The 23,428-nt window shown below is 31.0% G+C and overlaps 1 protein-coding gene across 6 annotated transcripts in view; it reads right to left on the bottom strand.

Annotated features, from left to right (window-relative positions):
• LOC114944894 (latrophilin Cirl) overlaps positions 1-23,428 on the bottom strand; it is a 422,503-nt gene that overhangs the window by 28,565 nt on the left and 370,510 nt on the right. For 5 of the 6 annotated variants that reach the window (XM_085486054.1, XM_085486055.1, XM_029320955.2 and 2 more), the window contains 2 exons: positions 2,931-3,037; positions 106-286 (listed from right to left, as the gene is read on the bottom strand). In XM_085486054.1, the coding sequence (XP_085342180.1) occupies positions 106-286; positions 2,931-3,037 (288 nt within the window). Of the gene's footprint in view, positions 1-105; positions 287-2,117; positions 2,222-2,930; positions 3,038-23,428 lie in introns of all 6 variants that reach the window. The other variant, XM_029320954.2, reaches the window with a different exon arrangement.

Consider the following 23,428-nt stretch of genomic DNA (forward strand, 5'->3'; position numbering starts at 1 on the left):
CGCAAAAATAATGAAATCTACATAATGTATGGTTTTAGAATAAAGCCTGAAATTTCTCTCGGCTTTAAACCTATCAAGTCGCGCATGTTTATGTAGCACACTAACCTCGCCGGCGTTGTTATCGGCATCGCCGGAGTGGACGGCGCCGGCGGCTGTGGCGGCTGCTGCGTTGGTACCGTAATCCTCGAGGGAGGCCTGATGGTCGGCTTAGCGGTGCTCCAGACGTTCGGCTGCGAAGTTATGAACCACGGCGGACTCGGCCGGGACGTTGTCGTAGTGGTGGCTGCTGCAAATGTGTTTCGTCGAGATCGTTTTAATGAGGATGGAAAGATCGGTGAACGGTGCGAAGGAAGTACTTTTCGTAGAGGAGAATCGGGAAGAGCTCGTCTACGAGCTTATCGGAATAGAAGACTGAGAATAATTAAGAAGAAAAGTGATTTTCAGGGGTGCGGAACATTTAAGACTTTCGAGAGGTCTCAGGAATATCAAACTTGTCCCCTCTCTCTCTCTTTCTTCTATCTTTCTCTCCTCCTCGTTTTCTTCCCACATCCCTCTCTCTCTTCCAGATTGATGCGATGGGGAGCTTATCTTCCACGTCGAATTTATATCGGATTCTGGTTAATCATTTGATAGAGTTTGAATGAACTGTCTGTACTTTGCGTATATTCCCGATAGGGACCGAAGGGAATGAGATATCCGAGGTTCGGAGATATCGAGATACTCTCTTCTCTGTTTTTCTTGGCTCGCTACGTTGGGAAGGGCTTATCCGCTGTATCGGATTTATATCGGATTCTTGTTAATCGTAATCATTCGATAAAGCTTGAGTAAATCTTCTTTTGAGGAGAGCAGATATGAATATAATAATATTGGATTTTTATATTAAAATATTTGATGCACTTAACTGATCAGGATAATTTTGCAAACTAAATTAAATTTCTTGGATGAAGTATAAAAAAAAAATAAAACAACGTTATCATATTTTAAAAATATATAAAAAAATAATAATTTTTAAATAGTTAATACAATAGTTTGACATTTTACTTAAAAGGAGGAAATAATTGTTATTTAAAAGGAATATTTTTATTTAAAAGAAATATTATTAAACATATCCATATTGCTGAATATTTATATTAAAATTATTTTGTCTATAAAAAAATCTATCAGTAGTTTTCCAATATTAAAGACAAAACATGGAAAACCTGCCGCTCTTTCCTCGGAGATAATATCGAGCTTCATATTGAACGAACGCGATAAATAAAAATTTAAAAAATGTCCATGAGCTATCATTTTACGTATAAATCGCCCATCCGAGAAACATTTTGCAAATAGAGAATTCAAAGGGTTAAAGAATAGAGATGGAGAGAGAGAGAGGGAAAATGACAGAGTATATAAAATTATAGGGTTTTATATCAGGAATACATCTAATCGTTGAGAAGAAAATTCTTAATTTAAGATAGCGGTAATATATTAATTTTAAAATGAACTAATTTGTGTAATTTTGCGACATTATCTCTGTAGGAGATCATCCTTATTGATCGAAGGAGTTGACGATAAGATAAAATAAGGAGTTTACTAATATTAATCACGTCTGAAATTAAGATAAGCAAATATATGTGTATGAGTTAAAGAGAGAAGAGGAGTAGATTTTATTTCTCGATCTTATTATTCGAGGATATTATATATTAGTGTCTCAAATGGAATACCTGTCAATTTATTAAATCTTTGCGAGACTAAATAAGCGACATACAACAATCGTGATAAAAAACAACGAAAAAAGACGAAAAGAATTTAGATTCGTCATTGAAAACTTGGTGTCTTAAAACGATGTATTATAAAATGTAATAAAACAGGCTATTTAATATTTATTTAGAGTAAATAATAAATACTATAAAAAGTAAACTAAGAGAGAAAATATAGTATATTCAAAATATATTCTTAAAACTAATTTTAAATTAATTAAAAAAACTTTTCTTATTATATTTCTTTCTTTCTCTCTCATTTGGAATAATGTTAATAATTTTTTAACCTTTCTGAAATATTTTCCGCAAAGTACAATAATTCTCACATAATCAAAAGGATAAAAACTAATGTAATAGTTGAAGAATTTGTTTACTTACCAGACACGCACCGATAGTGCGCTTCAAGATATTTGTGTGTATTCGGACAAGGATCGCCGAATTGCGTGGACGCAACGATGCTGCAGTTTTGCTGGTCGTTGCACCTGAACGGGGATTCGACTCGCGTTTAACAAAATGATCATAGTACACCCTTACCACGTGTACTGCCATGGATCCTGTGTCTTTCTTCGATACAAGTGGGAAAGTAGGAACAATGTTCTCAGGGAGAGACTTTTTCGTCGAAATTTATACATTTAATTCGCGTTATTTACAGTATTATATATTAATAGTAATATATTTTCAATAAATTTTTGATTGATAAAATTGATTAAATTTTCATTTTTGTAATTTTGATTTCTGGTTAAAAATTAAAAGTGTGCAATTGTGTCGTAGAATTTTATCTCTTTCATTCGATGAAAAAAATATATTCTATTAAAATATTAGGTATTTAATCACTGGCGTTTCTCAATTATTAAAAAGTTATGTATAATATATAGAAAAAAAGTAAATCACTCGTAAAATTAAAAACGGAGTAAACTAATAAATAAAAAGTAATGTAGTTTTTTCAAACGCCAAAATTGCAAAAGAAAATATAAAAGAAAAGAAAGTGTTATATTTTTATATAAAAGATATTCGAAACTGTGTAATATCCTAACATCGACGATCAATTTAAAAGAGGAAAAAAGTCTTTACTTTTTCAAAGTCCAAAATTATAAGGCAGCTTTTTCGCAGCATCGTGCACGAGAGACAAATCTCTTGAGATTTACATCCGCGATCACGAAAATGTCAAAATAAAAAAAAATATGAACCAACCTAAACACTGGTAGTGAGCCTCGATGTATTTTCCGGTCCCTGGACAAGGATCCTCCTCAAAAACGTCGCTGCGCACGTCCACCGAGCAGGAATTACGATGATTGCACCTGCAATCGTCACGTGTGCGAAAACGTCACCCAGCGGAACGACTTTATAGCAATTTCCAAATTTTTCGCGGAATCACCAATTGAGAATCAGATAAATACGACGGTCTCGCGCATCGATCATTACTAATATTGTATAAATATGACTCGAACCTTGTTCAATATTTTTTATTTTATTTCATAATATACAAAATCAAATAAATGCAAAATCGTAATTTTGCATAAACAATCTAATAATTTACGAAATTTAAAAAAATGTTCAATTAAAGGAAATTTTTTTCATGTTTATTAAATTTGAAAAAATAGAGATTTAATATTAATTTAATCAAATTTGAGAAATAATGAAAACTTGATTCATATTTGTTAATAATTTCTTATAATATTCACACTTTTTGCAATTAGTTAATATATTATTAAATAAATTTTGTTCTCTTTAGAAGAATTTTTTATAAAAATTTTTATTCGAGGAATAAAAGCGATTTGTTAGTCTCACTGCAATTTTGGGACGAAAGCTTGACTCGTTCGCTGAGCTTCGTTGATCCGTTATATCACGATTGTTCTCGTGTGCGTGTTAACGTATGACAATAGGACAATGGGTTAGTAATGACACGTTTGAAACAGTTTCAGATATAAGCACAAATTAAGCGCTCAAGGTAAGATAGGCGAGAACTCTAGTCCCAAATCCCGACAAAGGGACACGACGTGTGTGCACGAGAAAATGTTTAGATGTGTGTCACTCGAATTACAGTCGGTCCATAATATATATCCCACGGTATATGTACAAAGATTAACCACATGCACAGAATATACCTCCATATTGAATATAGATAAATTATCGTGCAGTTCGCGTTTGTATCGCGAGAATAGCAAATTGTCGTATCGATATAATTATTAATTATATAATTTTGTGTTAATTAATTTATGATGACAATTCTCATTTCAAAATAACGAAATAATGAGACTTAGTTTCTTCATTCAGCTAAATTAATATTCGTTGTAAAATAAAAATTGATTCGCAAATTTTATCATTTATATGTGTTATATCGATTAATCAAAAAGTAGCGTAGATTTATTTTTGGCAACATCAATGTTTATTCAGTTTTGCGTATCGTAGCGTATTTTAAATTCATTTACGTTAATTGAAAAAATAATTATTGCGCATTTTATTTGTTGAGAATGTGAATTTTTTTTTTGTAGAAAGCAAAATCGCGACGCTTTAAAGGACAGAAAGCAGAACGGTCGTCTACTCATCGTTAGGTCGTAGAATTATTTTCTTCTAGAAGAATCTCGGCAATTTGCCACTGCGTTATTCTCGTTATAACTATGGAACTTGAAAATATTTAGTTCGCAGTATTGTAGTAATAAACTTTCCGCCTCGTCGGACTGCCAAGCACGCTCGACATGGCTTCACATTAAGGATTTTATCGTTGGTGAATTTTCAAAGAGGGACTCTTCCGGAAATTTTCCTCGCAAAGTACAATAGAAATAGAGAGTATTTTATCGCAGGACAATCAAGGTATCTTTCAGTTAACATTGCAAATATTTTTTTTCGATCTAAAGTTTTACGATTTCTGAACAATTTATATTAACACGCTTAAAAGAAAAAAGCTTAAAAACAATTATTTTAATAATATAATAAATATAAATATAAAGCAAGACCTATATATTATATTTTCTTTCAACTCTATGCGAAAAGACACATTGTGTCACATTTTATGCTTAAAAAGCATTGCAGCTGATAAAATGTAGATTTAATCTCTTTTAATTATTAAAAAAGTGGAAACAGAAGATATTATTTTTAAACTTCTACAAGTAATTGATAAAGTGGCAAATTATAATTATATAACTATACTGTTATTTTATTTTGAATAATTTTTTATTATAAATATATGTGCAAAAGTAAAATATATCTTATATTAAAAATATACGTCAAGAATGATAATAATAATTCAACTTTATGTGTAAAAATAGTAAAAAATTATGCATATGTTTGCGCTTTACGATATCGAAACATCAGTATACATTTATATTAAGCAAATGTGTAGAAATATAAGTTATTTTAATATTTAAAAAAGCACACATATATTTATATTTTTGTATTGTAAATTTATATTATAAATAAATAAATATTAAATTTATTTATATATTCTCGTAAATTCGAAATTATTATTAACATTCTATTTACTGTTTTATTTATTAAATTACCATTGAAGTATATTTTTAGAATATTTAAAAACGTTATCAAAAATATTTTCCGAATATTTCTCATATGTATTCTACTTTAGTATATTATTAAATATTTGATAATTGGTTTAATTAATAATTGACAAAAAAAAATGCTTTTAAGGTTGTACACAGTATTGCGCAGGTTATTTTAACAAGAATATAAATATAAAACGTAAAAAAAAGAAAAGACATAAATAGATATAAAACAACAAATAATCCAACGATGTCTAAAATAATGTCCTGCTTTCGATACTCTCGTATCACTATCGTTTTATTCATACTTTTCTCCCTAAGACGATGCGACGAAATACTTGTTCCTGCGCGACGCGACCCACGTGACTGTTGTTTATGCGCGCCTATTTAAGTTCACCCTGAACGCCGAGTTCGCGTCGGACGCCGCCAGGGTTAGCAGGTACGCAATCGCTCCGCATTATTTCGTTCTTTTTACCTGTACCGAATGAATTCCGCATAGAAATAATATCGCGAGTATCGAATCCAAACGGCGAACGATCGTTTCTGTGTATTAATTGCTCTGCGAACGATGTATCTCTCTCCCGTATTCGCGAGAAGTTTGCGTCGCGTTCGGCCGGATCGACATATTACGTCTCACGAGAGACACTATATTGTCTCTTAACCGTGCGTTTTCGTGTATTTCGCTCGTTCGACAAACGTCTCGAGTATCGCTTAATATCGAAAAGCATCGGAAGCATCGAAAAGAGCATCGGGAAGCATCAAAAAGCGCATCGAGGGATTACAAACACACAGGTAACCTCGCATATATGTGTACCTGCGTATGTGCAGAATTGGCGCGAAACGCTTACGTCACAGCTGCCATGTTTGCGCGCTTCTACAGGGTGTATACTCAAATTTTATTGTTAGAAATAAATGGGATTCCATGATTTTCCAGGTATTTTTGTTCAAAATTCCAGGTAAAATTAAAGTATTTTAAATAATATTTAGAATACAATTTTGAAATAAGTTTATTTGTTATACATAATTTTTTAATATAAATAAAGTATTTTTTTTAATATAATGTAATATAGTATTATATTATAATAAAATATATTTTAATATATACTTTATATAAAACTAATAAATTTTATATTCTTTAAAACTATATTTTAAAATCAAAGGAGCAATTTTTTAAAAATTCCCTGAGAATTCCAGGTTTTTCAGGGAGTATACACCGTGTTTTACCAATCTAACATTCACGACGATCGACACAGTTTCGTACGTAATTATAGGCGGGAGAACATGTCGAGTGAACATACGGGCGATTGTTATAGCGTGTTAATTAACCTCGTAATCACGATCGTATATGTTTTTCAGTGATCGATATCAGTCGCGTCTCATCGGATGGCGATGAAGGAATTCGTTTACGAATATACGCACACTTTTGTATTTGTGAATACGTCGAGGAGCATCAATCAGCATCGGGAGATTGCCACAATAACGAATTCATCGCGGATTATCGGATCCCAGATCACCTCTTCTACGATATTCGGCTAACGGTGAGTGAACTGACTCCAATTTAATCTAATCTAATTGTACAATACTATTGAATATTGTGTGTTATACTTGCCGCTGAATATTTGTCCAACATGAGGAAGTATAAAGAAATATCCTCTTGTTTTGAATTAAACATTTTTGAAATACGTAAAGTAGCGAATGAAAATTTCTTTAAATTATTTGCGATAAAAGAAATTTAAATTATTTGCTTAAAAAGAAATGAAAAGTTTAGAAACATAATATACAAGAACTCTAAAATATAAATATATTCAAAAAGAAACTGTTAAAAAAATATCTTCTTGCTATAACTTTTACATAAATAAATATTAAATTTTAATAATATCCTTATGAGTCTTCCTATTGTGGAACTTTACTTTCGTTCTCGGAATATTTCGGGAAAATTCTATTTTGCTCTGATGATATTTCGGTCTTCGGAGCATTATCTGCCGCTTGTTATCCCGGGATTGAGTTTTTGTGGGGCTTTACATATGCCAAGTGTGCTAACTCGAAATTCGATAAAATGTCACGCGACTGTCATGTCGTATAACATGGTGTAATTCCGAAATCCCTGGATAGCAGAAAATTTACAGATGCATCGCGACGACAGACGCGCGAGTTATTTCGTCGGAAGAATTATCAGAGAATTAATCGGTCGCGGCGGACAAACGAAATGACCAAATTCTTATCGTTCTGAAAAAAATTGGGTGTTGCTGATATATTGCTATAGTTCAAGTAAAGTATTGACAGACGCGAAGTTGCTTGCTTTCGGTGTAATTGGCTCTTGTTCGAAATAGTTACAGCAATTTTGATTTATTAGACAGTAATATTCTGTCGCCAATAGTATTAATCCAACTACAATATTTTACTACTATTTTATTGACATAAAAGTAACTCTGTAATATAATATTTCGTTTGTTCTTGTAATTTGACAAATTGATGTCAACGACAAGAAAAAGTTTGACAGTCCGATGCAATATTAACAACGCGATTAAAGTCGCAATAATAAATATATCTATATGTAGAAACCGCGGTTTATTAATTATGCATCGAGCGATATTGCATTATGTCGTTGTAATTATTCATACAATTCGCATAATAGTTTCCGATATCGCGATCTAAATATGGTCGCATTGGCGACGTTTCATCGATAACCTAAATTATAGTGCAGCCAATTATAACGCACTGACACTTTTATTTTTTCAGTAGAATTCGTCAATGAATTATTATTTCTCAATTAATTGATAAGATCCGTTTCTAATAATTTATTTTACAGCACGTGTGATAACAACACTCAATATTTGTTCATTAATTATTTGCTTTGAATCGAATATCTAATATCTTTAGACGCGCAAGTGAAATAAGTCGATGATTTCGCCGACAGCCTGACAGAAATAATCGAAAGATATAGAAAATTATTATTATTAAAATACTATGAATGTTACAATCAGTAATATTTTAATTCAATTTTTATTTGATTGTGAACTGTAATTTAATTTTAAATTTAAAAGATTGTAATAGATATATGTTTTAAATAATTTTGTTTCTGGAGAACTAAATACATTGATTTTTGAAATATGGAAAATATTTACGCAGTAATGATAGAAAACTAGCAATTTTCAATATTTATTAAAGTTATTCTATATATATATATATATGTATGTTCTTCAAAAAAATAATTAATGTACAAATGTGCTTTTTATATTTTTTAATCTATGAAAAAAGAAAAACATTTTTGTAAATACCGAGAAATTTCAGAATGCTCTTAGACAAGATTTGCTGAGAATCTTTTATTACAAGTAACAACATTTACATTAAAAGTTCACAAATATAACGTAGAAAGCTTTTTATTCGCGCAATTTTTAACTTTTATGATTGTATTGTATTACTGAAAAATTAATCTAGATGCGACATTTTCTCAAAGTACAGTAACATAATTGTCAATTTCAGCACGATATATAGTATGGTATGTTTTAAATATATGTATATCGATTTTTTGTCTTACTGTCGCACACCCCTCTATCCGATTTCATCCCCATCGTCGGGTATCGTCCGGCTTGCACGGCAGAATATAACGAGGGTAAACGTAATTTCAGACGGGTAAACTACGAACGAGCACGAAAAATCGCCATTTCGCGGATGTTGCGCCGTTTATTATTAAGGCTCTCTCCCTCCACGGGGTTCTCCGCCCAGTTCCCTTTGTCTTTCTTTTTTCAAACATACTCGTCGCGGTAGCCCTGCTATAATGATCGATTCGATGGTGATTCAGCCCTTTTCCCGGCGGCGTTTGCGGTTAATATCGACTCGACAAGGTTTTACGGTGCGTTATTATTATTCCCTTTGCTGATTCATCGCCACATTTCTAGTCACTCTGCTAATCAAAGTAGGTAACTTTAGATTGCATACTAAATAGGTATCTAATCTTTACTTGTATAATTTTCGCGTATACTATATTTTTTACAAGAAATCACAGAAATAAAATTGTTATATCACAAAACTTAAAAAAAAAGAGAGAAAGAGAGCGTTTTAACTTGAATTCTGTTCAAACTAAATTGTGTTTATGTCATAGCACCTGAAATATCTGTCTATATAAAAAACAATGTGAATGGAAAAAATTTTACTCAGCAATTTTATCTTTTTGTCGATTGATCGGTGTTTGTTATCTCATTTTAAAAACCATTTATTAATTCTGAAAATCTTCTTAGCGTGGCCAAAACTTTCAAATCTATTTGGATGAATGCTTGTGTTTACGACAACGAATGGATTAATCGCGCGCATAATCCGCGAGTAAAAGCCCTCGGTCGCGTAAGCGGAGCTTAAAAGCGCCTCGCGGATCGTCGGTAATCCTCGCGATTTAACGAGGCGCGCGTTTACAAACTGTGTGTGTATGGAGGGTGTGTTGTATTGTATATATCTATGTGCAGCTTGCGACTCGCTTCGCGTACTTCGTGCTCCACCAATAAGAAACTTGTCGTCCCGTAAGCGAGCCACGAAACACCCCGGCGGGAAAGCCTCGTAAACTGCAATCGTGTGCATCGCGCGTGGTCTAAACTGTATGCGGCACAAAACGGCGCCATTAGAACGCCCCTAAAACGACGTTTCCGGTATCGCAGCTACGTGACGGACATAACTCGCGAGTGAAAAGTTTCGTCACGTCGCGATTCTGCGAGAACAAATTCGCAGGTGACCAAATTTCGTGCGACTTATAAGCAGCTGTAAATTTTTTATTAATAAAAGTTAGTATTCGTTGAACAATCTTACGTTCTTGTTATAAAATTCGTACAAATTTTCAAAAAATCGAAGAATTCGTATATTTAAAAGCATTTCGCGATATTGTGGTTTTGATAAACCACAGGTTGGACTAACAATAAAATTCACATATTGATTTACGATAGATAATTGCTTTATCTGATTATTAGATTTTTACTCGATTTTAGAAGATATGAAAACGCATGTTTCCTCGAGATTTTCCAGACTAAATTTCCGATACCTTAATCAATAAAATTCAGCCATTAATCGCCCGATTCACGTATATAATGCGAACGAAAGAACGCGATCTCATGCGGTAACGCGAGCCGGCGCGACGCCTATACGAGCAGAAAAGGGAAGCCGAAGAGTTTTCCGTTTCAGGCCAGACACGCGGGCGAGAAGAAGTGCGACCGAGTCAAGTGACTTTAATCGTCGTAGGAATGTCTTTGTGTTAGCGAAACCTCTCCGTCACTAGCGCGGATTTTGACGCGTCGCATTGAAACTCGACGATAGCGTACAGCGGATAAACTAACGAAAAAAAGAAAGAAAAAATAAATAAATAAAAATAAAACAAGAACCGGAGATGAGCGGGCGAGAAATGTCGGAAGAATAAAAATGAGAAAACTATCAGGCGTTCACTTTTGCGCTTATAAAATCGCGATACGAGTCAACTGATGGCTTCAATATTTCCTCGAGATTTCAAAGATATATTTGTATATATATATATATATATATATATATATAAAGAATACTATACCACCCCAATTTTTCACAAAATTATTACGTTTAATGGTAACATAAAAAAAATGAAATACAGTGATCAAACAATGTAAATTATTTCATATAACAATTTCTGTTTGAAACATTGGTCACGCGATTTGCTTCTTATCTGATAATTTTGCGATTTGAAGGACGATTAAAATGCCTGTAAGAGCAAAAAGAGTTTAACTTGAACTCCAACTTCTGAAAAATATGACTATTGATAAAATATCGATTTAAAATTTATTATGACATAACACATTTATATGTACATAATTTAATTTAATTTGATCACATCGTGTGTTTCATTTTTTTCCCACTTAATATTCATACTAAAACGTTATCACTATCTGTCATCTACGCTTTGCCTGATCGAAAACTGCAAGTAGGTTTCACTTTGAGTATAATCACCGGGCTTGGAACGCGTAAAAAGAGCGGGTCGAAAGAGAACGAGAGTGGCGATCGAGCGAAGCACAAACACGATCGGCGATACGCGCCTGCTGAAATTGGAAATTAATCGGTTTTGTGTTGTTCGCGAGGGTGTATTTCTCGTATGCGAGAATATACCGGCATTTCGCCGAACGAGCGAGCGAGCGAGCTTGGTACTGGCTTCGTTCATTTACGCTTCGATAAATCGAAGCGCCCGGACGCGATTTCGTCGCCGACCTGCCTGGCGATTTTCGGTGTTTTTGCGTTTAACTACGAGTATGCGCGTTTCGTTCGTTCGCGCCAGAATAAATCGAAACGCGATCGCTCGCTCGACCTGTCTCTACCAACCGATTTTTAGTGTTTTCGATGTTTAACATCCTCGTGCGCGTCGATGGCTCGTAGATAGCTCTATTTCGTACGCAAAACCTGGCACGATCGATGTCACAGTCAAGCGGATGAAGATTATAGTGATTTTATCGCAATTTTCAAAGCGCACCACGTAGCGTCAATATTTGTGCAAAATCGTAAAAAAATTGCTTGAGGCAGCAATTTTTAAATATGCATCTCGATAAGAAAATTAATTTCAAATTCAATGAAAGATTTTTATTTTAAATTACAGTTGTTTAGAGATATGTGCTATGGATTAAATCCTTCCTCTCTCTAATTATGATCAATAAAAAAATCTCCTCTTATGCAATAACATGACTAACATATCATTTTAAATATATTTTTTTATAAAAAATCTTCTCAGTTTTAAATAAAGAATTAAATTTTATTGGAGTTGTATATTCTCGGAATATAAAAATATTTATCATTATAAAATTAAATCGATACAAGCTACAAAGTTTAAATAATATTTTTATAGTTTATGTTTTTAATTTATTTGTTATTATTTCAACAAACTAAAAAAATGCACGTGTATAAGTCAAATTGAAAAAAAATTATATTTTTTTCTTACGATTATATAATAAATAACCCATTGGATTACAAAAATTTATATCATATAGATACGTATTCGTACCATAAAACCTGATAGCAATTGCGAACATAAAAGCAGACGAAAATGCCGACGAAAAAGCCTCTTTCCCTACCAGGAATTTCCCGCAGGACAATTCCTTTAGTAGACGAGATTCTGCGCGGGTTTACACAACGGGTAGTCAAAAAGAAGGGCGAAAAGACACAACACAGCATCTCTCCTTGGCATTCCGGGCAGAGAAAAAGGAAGGATCCATGGCAGCACACGCGTTTTTTCTGTCTTATATATACATATATATGTATATTTTCTAAATAAGACAAAGCTTATACGTGTACCTGTAATAGTAGACGTGCGCAGAGAAATCTCAGTACAAAATTATAAAAATAAATCCCAAATCTAAAGTGAAAAAAATTTAACTCGAAAAATATATATTCTGCGCATCAGATATTCAAAGAATTAATTGCAACTGTCAATTATCATCTTTATAAAAATTTAACAAAGTTTAAAAAAAACTATATATATAAATATATTAAATCGTAACAAGATTTCTCCTTCGACACACATATGCAGTACAGCCACGATCGTGAATTTAAATAAAAAATCAAGCCGTCTAGATATTTACATTTTTATCGTGATGCCTGATAAAGAAAATATATATTGTACCGAGCCCGCCAACTGGCCGACGAGAACGGTACAATAACTCGCGTGAATTACACGCGCGTGGCTGCACCGAGTGGAGAGAACGGAAAACGCCGTTTCCTCTTTCTTTTCAAGAAGATAATCGCTCATTAAAAAGTGATATAAGTCAAACCTTGAAAAATAAGAGCCTCTAAATTATATTGCTGTTGCGTTAAAGTTTTGTAATAAAGTTTTTAAAACATAAGTTTATATTACAGCAAATAAAACAGTCTAACGCAGTATGGAAAAATGGTGATACAATCATTTTTTAATTTTACAATTATTTTGTCATTCAAAAAAATGGTAGATTAATTTAAGAAAACAAAAAGAAATAATATAAAATAACTTAAAAAAAGATTTTGACAAATCCTTACTTGTAATTTTCAATCACATTTCAGTTAATCTAAATTTATTTTATTTTAAAGCAATATATTGATTTTCTGAACAAATTTCAAAATTGTGACTAATATCACTTTCAACATTTGAGAACGATTTATATATTAAATATTATTACATACTGGTTGCATGCACAAGTTACAGTAATTGACTATATGATAGAACAAGATGGAGCAAGAATATCAAACTTCTCATATTGCGTAGTCAGATTCGGGAATTTCAAAGATATTTACTTGTATTATTTAATACAAGTATTGTCCCTCTTTCATATTAAGATTTGCTCATTATCATTTTTAATCTCGTTCAAATTCGACCGATGTTGTTTCTGAACATCTTGTACAAAGATATCAAACGTATCATAATAGAACGTTCAATTTGCTACGATAAAAAAATTAAAAGAAAATATTATTCTTCATTTCTCCCTCTTTTCATTTCTCCACCCTTTTCCTGGATTTCTTTTCTCTTCTGATTCCTGTGAACTACCAATCCGCTTGTAGCATAACGACGAGTGAAATATTCGTTGGACTTCTTCCGCGTACTCGTGATTGGAATACTTTTAAGTATCGAACCGGATACTCTCTTCCTCCTTCTCTTTCTACCGTTAAAATGTCTCTTTTTCTTAATCCGCCCGAGGATTAAACGACTTTTGTCGAGGAAACTTGAGAGCGGGTATACACACACGCGCGCACGACTATTTATGTGCGCATGCCCATGTACATATAGTTATATGTATAAAAACTGTATACGAGCTAGAGAAATGTCGTCTAAAATATCTTTTTTATTTTGATAATTACGATACAATTTTTTCGCGTTACAATGGCAAACGGCGAGTCAATAAAGTCAATTTTCTTTCCGGACAAGATATATGTTGTCTAAATTACTATCTTTCTCAATTTTTTTAAAAATAAAATATTAAACTTACTCATTCTCCAAATTAACGACTTAAGGGGAGAATCTTTTCCTTATTTTTTGAAAATAAAATTTACATATTTAAGGATATTGTATTAATATATTAATTATTAATCGAGAATTAATGATTTTTCGTTTAAATAGCATAACTGTTTAAAAATTAGTAATTAATCAGAAATTACGGAACATCTTCGTAAAAAACAACAATGAAGGTAACAATATCAGTTCACTCGCCGCTTGTTATTGTGAAAGTTTTCCGAGATACTTTTGGTGTCTTTAGAAATACGAGAGATACTGGGGATAGCGATATTTATTGCGCTACCCTCTACACTAAAGCAGGCGGTAACGAGAGCAGGCAAGATATATTGTGAAAACTTGCAGAAAGATACATTAAAGAGGGAACTGTAAGTTGGGAAAGAGTGAATAGGGTAAGAAAAGGACTTAGTCGTTAACGAAGGAGTGTTCGTAAAATTAAAGCGGGAGAAAAAGACGTACATGAGTAACGAATCACGGAAAACTTTGACGTTAACACGTAGAAATCCGCACTCGCTTGGATTAATCCTTCCTAATGTTATCATGTATGTATAGAATATTGTATCTCAAATTTATTTTAAAGTTTTGGCTTAAATATCTATATGTATTATTATATCTATAGGTATCTATATATTTATATTTATTTGAGACGTTAATTTTTACGCGTACAACTAATATTTTAAAAAATATATATACAGTTATTTTTTATGTATAAAATATTAATGAATTAATAATAATGTTGAGATTCTAAAAAAAGCAAATAAATAAAATATGGATTGTGATAGATTGTGAAACATAGAAATTTATAAATAATATTTGCAATTTTGGGTTATCATAAAAATCGACACAAATCACAATCGACTAAAGTAATAAATTTAATCTCTTTCGCATCTCATTAATTGTAAACAAGGATGGGTCGAAGAAGTATAAAAAATTTGATCGGTAGGAAAAACCGAACGAGATCATTAACGAACGAAGAAATAAAAAATCGAATAGAGATAAAAATGTAGGAATTACGAGATACGAAAAGAAGAAAACGGCTGCAAAACTTTGTTCATTGTCTCGACTGTGAATGCTCTTAAACGAAATGACAGGTCGACCACAATTTACCCTAACGTGATTATCGGCAGAATTTTCTGAGATTCCAATTAGCTTAGGTTAAATACAATTGCGACGGCTTTTGCATTAAATGAAAATCAATAACAGACGTTTAAGAATAAGAACTTTGACATTTTTCTCTAGAAAATTCAGATTAAAAAATGAAAAAATTAAAGTTCTAATTTTTATTTAAGCTTCAATATATTAATATATAATTTTAATAGGTAAAATATTTATATCTCTGAATGTGTAAAAGAAAATATATTGCATATTATTTTCATATAAAATTGTTAATAACAAATTTGCAAGAATTTATATATTTAAATTGTTTGGCACTAATAAAAAATCGAAATTGCATTTATCAAAAATATTGTAGATAATATAAGATTCTTGTACATACATGTGTTCATTAGTCACTTGTTCATTAATTTATTGATTCTTGAAATATAATTAGTCGAAATTAAAGCGCAAACACATTTCACAGTTTATGAGAATGTGAAAGTTAAAAGAAACAATGAATTCTGTCAATAAAGTATAATTATATTTTCTATATTAATTGAAATTGAAAGGGAGCTACTAATTCTGTATAATATCATTAAAGGGTTTGTAATATGATTGTAATTAAGTTTACAATGTAAAAATTAAAGTCAATGAAAATGTTAAGTATTTTTCGCAAAAATTCATTTTCGTCCATTTCAATAAGTACAAAATTGTAGATAAATTCACGTAATAGGAACATCGGGCCAGACTGCTCTCAATTAATTCAGGAAATAATAAAAATTACAGCGGACTAAATTCTGATACAAAAATAATAAATATGAAGTTTTTATTTTATTTATTTCAACAATTTATTAGTAAATACTTGCGCATCACGCATTGTTATAGAAAATTGCAAACAAATTAGTCTGAAAGATCATCTGACAAAAAGCGATTTCCATTCCAACGCGTCTGCCAATCAACGTAACAATTTGCAACAAAACCATTGCAGATGATAAAACTTCCCTCGAAAGCTGCATTGCCATTTATAGCGAATTAACGTGGCGATTTGAGAAATCATCTCTTGCAAAAAATAATTGCTGTCTCGACGAGTCTTTCAACGAATGAAACGATATTTTACAGTGAATTATTCCATGTGTACCATCGCGCCGATAAAAATTTTAATTTAATAAACAAAGCTGAACCACAAATTATTGACAACGTTGCGGCGAATTTTTGGAGAGTTAATTTGCACCAATGATTACTCTTTTCAAACTTATTGCATTAATTACAATGTGAAAAACGTAAAGAAATTATATTATTACGATATTATTCGATACGATTTTTGACGTCAAGCCATCTGTTATTTATAACATATCGCGCTCGGTATATAACTTTATTAGAAAAAAAAACATTATTCGCGAATTAATTCGTCCAATTCGTTAATTTCATCGTTTCTGGCGTCGATTATTACTCCGATGAAATATTTTAGCCGACGAAAGAAAAGTTTCTCAGAACCTGTGTGACAATAGAGGAAGGACAATTATAAAGAAATTCTGTTGAAAGATGAAGGATAAACACGAACTTTTGTCGGCGCGATCATTTCATTAACAGTTAGTCGCTTCATTCCCTACGCGGAGAACAACTTATTTATCGAGCGGGACAAAAGTTTCGTGCCCACAAATACGCGAATTGCGATGATACTTCGTAATAGCATAATTATTATTTTTTCCTCTTCAGCGATCTAGAAATTTGATCAAAAATATATGAAAATGTAAAATATTTATGATAATTTAAAAAAATAGAAATTTGGAGTCAATAATTAATCTTATATCGACATTTATAATTTAAAATTTTTATATAAAATTTTCTGTTTTTTTTTTGTACATATGTATCATGCTCTTAATTATTTTGAACTATTTCTAATCAAAAAATAATATATATATAAATTATGCATATGAAAGAATTAAAATATATACATCAATGCAATGCTTTTCTATCATAATTTTATATTATTGAATTATGCATAAATAATGTACAATAAATGTACGATAAAAAAAACAAAATTTTATAATAATTATTAAACAAAAAATATATTTGTAATATTTTCACATTACACATTGTTCACATTACAAGAGTATAAATATTTTCATTAAATTATACCTTCGCGAAGGAAAGGAAAAAATAACATAATAAAAAGAAGTAATCAAGTGCGCTCAATGTAAAATTGCAAAAATTGCATAATGTGAACAATGTGTAATTTGAAAATATTACAAATATATTTTTTGTTTCATAATTATTATAAAATTTTGTTTCTTTATCGTACATTTATTGTGCATTATTTATGCGTAATTCAATAATATAAAATTATGATAGAAAAGCATTGCATTGATGTATATATTTTAATTCTTTCATAAGTATGCATAATTTATATATATATTATTTTTCGATTAGAAATAGTCTTGTCATACATATCATATTGTGAAATAGACTTGTCATACATATCATATTGTTTCGCAGCGTGATAAAAGGTAGGAAAAGAAAAAAAATTTAGTAGTCAATCGAATCCCAACGAGAGATTTAACTACAATTAAATTTACATGCTTTGTTGAAATATAGTAAAAAAAAATTATCTTTATTCCGCTCATTTTTTTTTACCTCCTCATTTATCAATCATTCTACAATATTTAAACGGCGATCTCTTACGATGTATAAAAAACAAATAATAATAATGACACGTTCGCGAGAATTTATAGGGGCACAATAAATAAAGGAAATGATTATTATGAAATATTATAGTTACCAGAGCACGATAAAAAATGTATTAAAAAAAAAAAAACAGAATTTAGTTTCTATATTGGTGCCACATTTATGCGGTCAAGTGCATAAAAAAAAATAGTTAAAAACACTCCCATTCTTCTAAAATGCGCTTAAAAATTAACATTCTAAATTACACAAAAATATTCAATATACCTAATAAATTCGTATTTATAGCGTACGTAATTTTTATCCGACTGATAACTGTTTTGCGAACATTTCACCTAATTCAAACGTCAGAGGTAGCATGTTCAGAAGATAATGACGCGTTTAGTTTCTGTCACAATTTTACTTGATGAATGCGGGGGTGTAGCGTAATATATATAGATACGTTCGCGGCGAACCGAGTTTCACGGCGACGGCGGCGGCTCAGCATCCAATTTCATTAATCGTTCCGCCAAACCACCCCTCCCCCTCTCTAATCATTCTCCCTACCGTTATCCACCAATTTCACTTAAATCGCAATCTCGGACGTGAATCCGCTCCTCGTACCCGCCTATCGCAGCCTTTACGCCGACACTCCGCACCCTCTTCCTCTCACGCTTTGACCCGGTTGCAACCAGCAGACGGTTAATCCACAATTGGTTTCGCTAACGGCACGATTAAACGGAATTCCCAAATGATTTCGGCCCGTTCGCTCTCTCTCTCTCTCTTGCCACGCGCTCGATTATTTGCAGGTACGACGCGCAAAAATTTGATGCATCGCGATTTGTACGTCTTTCTTCGGCACGGTTATGCGGCACTGTTATTTTCAAGCGAGCGATTATTCGTTTGTAGTTTGACAGCTAGATTATTCAATCATGAAAAGTTAAAAAAAGAAAGAAAGATTAGTTCGCTGCAGAAGATCAGAATTGATCGCTATATGGCATGGAATATCCTCGCAAGGAGTAATCGATTGTTTCCAACACATTTTTATAAAAATTTCAAGATTATATTAAATCAGGAATATTTAAAAAGGTTTCGTAAATATAGAAATGTCAGAAAGATATTAATTGAAAATTAGACCAAGTATTTAAATAATATAAAGTAAATATATAGAAATACATTAACTTAATACTTTTAGGAGAAGAAAGGAGAGAAGACTTAAAAAAAAAAAAATATTTAATTTATATTAATGTATCGAGTACACCTATTAATATGTCTATATAAGTTTGTGTTTTGAGATATATTCAAGGGTTCCTGCATCAATAATGTTAATTAAATTGCCGATGCGCTCTCCAGCGAGCAAGAGAAATGTTATTACGTACCAATTGAGAAAAGAAAAAAAATATAAAATGTAACATAATTAGTGTAATAATTATTAAATTAAGCAATTAGTTATATAACTATATGGTTATATTAATCTACAACGTAGCCGTTTGCGTTTGATATGCTTGCTCCATTTAGTGTTTATACCTTAACCAATACCACAACAATTTTGTTTCCAATAAAATAATTTATAAATACACATACACATAACAGATATTATAATTTTTAACGCATTGTAAGCCGTTTTATTATATTTAACATTCTAATTGTCGGATATATCTTATATTCATAAATGTTGCGCTATTTTTATGACAAGCCAACTCTGGCAATTACTAGAAACAGCTTACAATGTGTTAATGCGATTATCGGGTGAGGGTGTTAAAAGGATTTCCAGGGGTCACCAGGTAAAATCCAAGCATTACGTTTCACCAAATGTACAAATGAACAAACATGCTTGCGGAAGGAAGAAAACCACTGTTTCCTACGTTTAAGGAAAACGCCGTAAATTGTTAATAACTAAATAATAATAAAAAGGAACGAAACAAATGAAGCCGCGTAAACGGAAATGTATTCGGCGATAAGTTCAATTTAATTCGGTTCAATCGGATTATCGAATTAGCTTGTCGCAATCCCATAACAATTTAATTCTGATTATTACTGTATCAAGATAAAGATTTATTTGGATAATTGCAGAATACGATATTGCAATCAAGAGCAAATTAATTATGAAATTTGTTACATCTCATAAATTTCTTATCATACACGTAATTTAAATAATTCTTACGAGGAGATTTTGTTTTTATTTTATTTGTATTTTATACATCTCAAATTATATGGTATACTTTTTAAATAATACTTTGTTACGTAACAATTTAATAATTATTATAAATTATTATCAATAATTTTAAAAAATTTACTAATTAATTTCCACATTATAATAAATATTATAATATTATGTCAAGCTATTATTACAAATAAATTTGTCAATATGACGAAAATGTATACGTATTCTGCAATTATTATATAATGAAATATAAATATATTAAAATGATAAGTATAAAAAAAAATTGCGAAAAGCAGTAAATCGATATCGATAATTCCGAATGTTCGCCGATACGATAAATGCTGATTCTCAAATAATTCCGCGAAAAAACGTTGATGTAGGCAAAAGCATCGATTGATCATGCAACGACGATTTTAATGACGAATGGATCGCGCACTAAATGCGATCGCAGCGATAATAATTTATCCCAATATCGATACCAATATCATGGGGAGGGAAAGAACCATTTCCCGAGAAAATTAAAATTTTCCGGAAATCAGATTTTCTCTCTTTTCGATGCAGATGAGCATCGAGAGATATCAATAGCGCTTGCAAACCGGACGTGAATATTATTAATTTTTCCGTTAATCTGTTATCCCGTCATTAATGGGAAAAATATGACCAACCGTATCGTTCATCTTCTTGTATATATCAATTTGAAAAAAAATTACTGTGTCGAGATGAGAGAAAAAGAAAGAGGAAAAATAAAGATTCTATTGAAGAGATCCTCATCCCCGATGAGCGATAAATCAATCCAAATAATGTTTCATTAATACTTTTTTTTAAATAAATCAATTATCTGCAAAGTGCAATCCAAAAGAAAGTAACCCAAATATATAAAATATTTTCGAAAACTTATATATATATAATTCACTGAGATTTGTTATTCCAAATAATTTCCAAATGATATAATAAATATAATGAATAATCGTATTTCGCGTACATAAATTAATTGCTTTGTTACTAATTTATGAAATTCATCAAAAATATTCTTGGAACCTAATTAAAATTTATTACATTTTATTTGTTTATTATTATTATTTTTATTATTAGAAGCAAACTTATAAGAAAGGAACTTAAAATAAAAGTTCAAACATAAACTCTATTTGAAATAATTTGCCTATTTCTGTTTTTCTCTCATTCTCTGTTATATATGAATTAATCGATCGATGCTATTCGCTGACATCTCATCTTTTAAATAATAAATATTATATCATATATATACTAGTCCCCATATATCTTTTCACACATTATTCTTATAATGCATATCTTATAATTTATTCTAAATATAGTCAAGTTATTTCTTTTTTTTGTTTAAGAAAAAGTTTATATATAATTATAAAACAAATATTAAAAATAGTAATTTTTCGTGAATGCAAACTGATAAATGACAATGATAAATAAAAAAGGCAAAAATCTGAAGAGATTTTTTAATGCATATAAGGATCTATTTAGATTCTCTAGTCTAAATAGATCGACTGTTCCACGGAAGGATAAGTTATAATAATATAGATTGAATTTACATAAAATTTTGTATCTTCTATGACAATATATTACAAAGTAATATGAGAAATTTCTAATTATTGTCATGGATAGACAAAAACAAAATGCATTTTATAAACATGTCGATTTCAATATATTTTTCCGTAGAACAGTTGCAAGTTTTGCGATTAAATAATTGGATTCACAAGACTGAGAAATGGAAAAGTCCGAAAATAAATTTTGGCGTAACTAGAAGTGAATATATATGCATAAGTAATATATACATATATATATATTTCTTTCTAATTTATATATTATTTTATCCTAAAACCATGATTAATACAAATGTATTATAAATAAAGAAATAATTTAAAAACAAATATATTACATGTATGTGTGTATATATACATATATGTATATTGTGTGCATATATATTATATATATATATATATATATATATATTAATGCACATTATGTACGTACATGCATATATGTATTGTAAAATTTTATTTATTTTTCTCCTAAACTTTATTTTTCATTTGATTAATCTAGTTACGCCTCTCAAAATAAAATGTTTGTATATGGAGTTCGATCACTACAATTGGTGAATTAATTTTATTTTCCATCATTTTAATTACGATATCGGAAAATTCGTTTGCATTTTTACACTTTAACTCTTGAAATGAAAATTATGTAATCGATCTCCAGATTAATGGACGTGCATGTTTTTCACAACAGACCGAGAAACACAAGGCGGATTTTCGCGAGGACCGTGATAGCGAAGCTATCGCTATTTCTGCGACTCTTCCTAACCGATCCGTCGTGACACGCGCTCTTCAATGGTCCAGTAATTGGCCAGTTCACTCGACCATATGAAGCGGTTCGCCACCGACCTTGTGTCTCTCGCTCGATTATTTTATTCTTATTAATTTTCTTAATTTATGCTCCATTTTGTTGATTTAAAGAAAAAATAGCAAGACAGGAATGGAAAGGAATGACGCTCATTAGATCCCTCCGCGAGAATTTGAATAACATTTTGAAAACAAAGAATGAATTGATCGACAATATTTGCGAACGATATGTAAAGATCGAGCTTGTCTATGATATAATAAACATGTCATACTTGAAATTTTTCGCATATTATTTTAACAAGATTACTCAATTATTCTGATTTCTATACCGATAAATAATTGCACGATTGATCAATTGATGCGTTTTCATAAATCAAAACAGACATGTTAAATACAGATGCTTGATACAGCTTTTAGAGATTGAAAATGTTCAATCACACATACACTTTATCCAAAATGGTACAAATTTGGATCGCTTCACAGATCTCATAGATCGTGCGGCGAGATTCTATTCAAGATTATATATCGCGGAATCATATCGTACGTGCGTTTTTGTTAATAAAAAGCGTTTCACATTAATAGCATGAGCCGTCACACTGAAATTCCGTGAAAAATCTCAATTTATTTATTAGAAAACAATTGATCGTGCGATATTTAATAATATCGAAATAACAAGTCTGATCTATTATATCGATCGCATTATTTGCAATGATCACTTTTATTTTAATATTGTGTAGTGTGTATTGTTATGTGATTATTCTCTCTCTTTTTTAAACACACTTGCGAGGGATCGACTAGCGTTTCGCGAGCAGAGCTGAATATTATTTTATATTGCAAGTTTTTTCATTAAGTCCGACTAATATACATATTTATTATGCACTTTATATAAGAAACAATATACGCATTTAATTGCAATAACAAAATATACAATATTATCT

This window comes from Nylanderia fulva, unplaced genomic scaffold (assembly GCF_048542155.1).
Source record: "Nylanderia fulva isolate GAGA-0341 unplaced genomic scaffold, ASM4854215v1 Scaffold4, whole genome shotgun sequence".
NCBI lineage: Eukaryota > Metazoa > Arthropoda > Insecta > Hymenoptera > Formicidae > Nylanderia > Nylanderia fulva.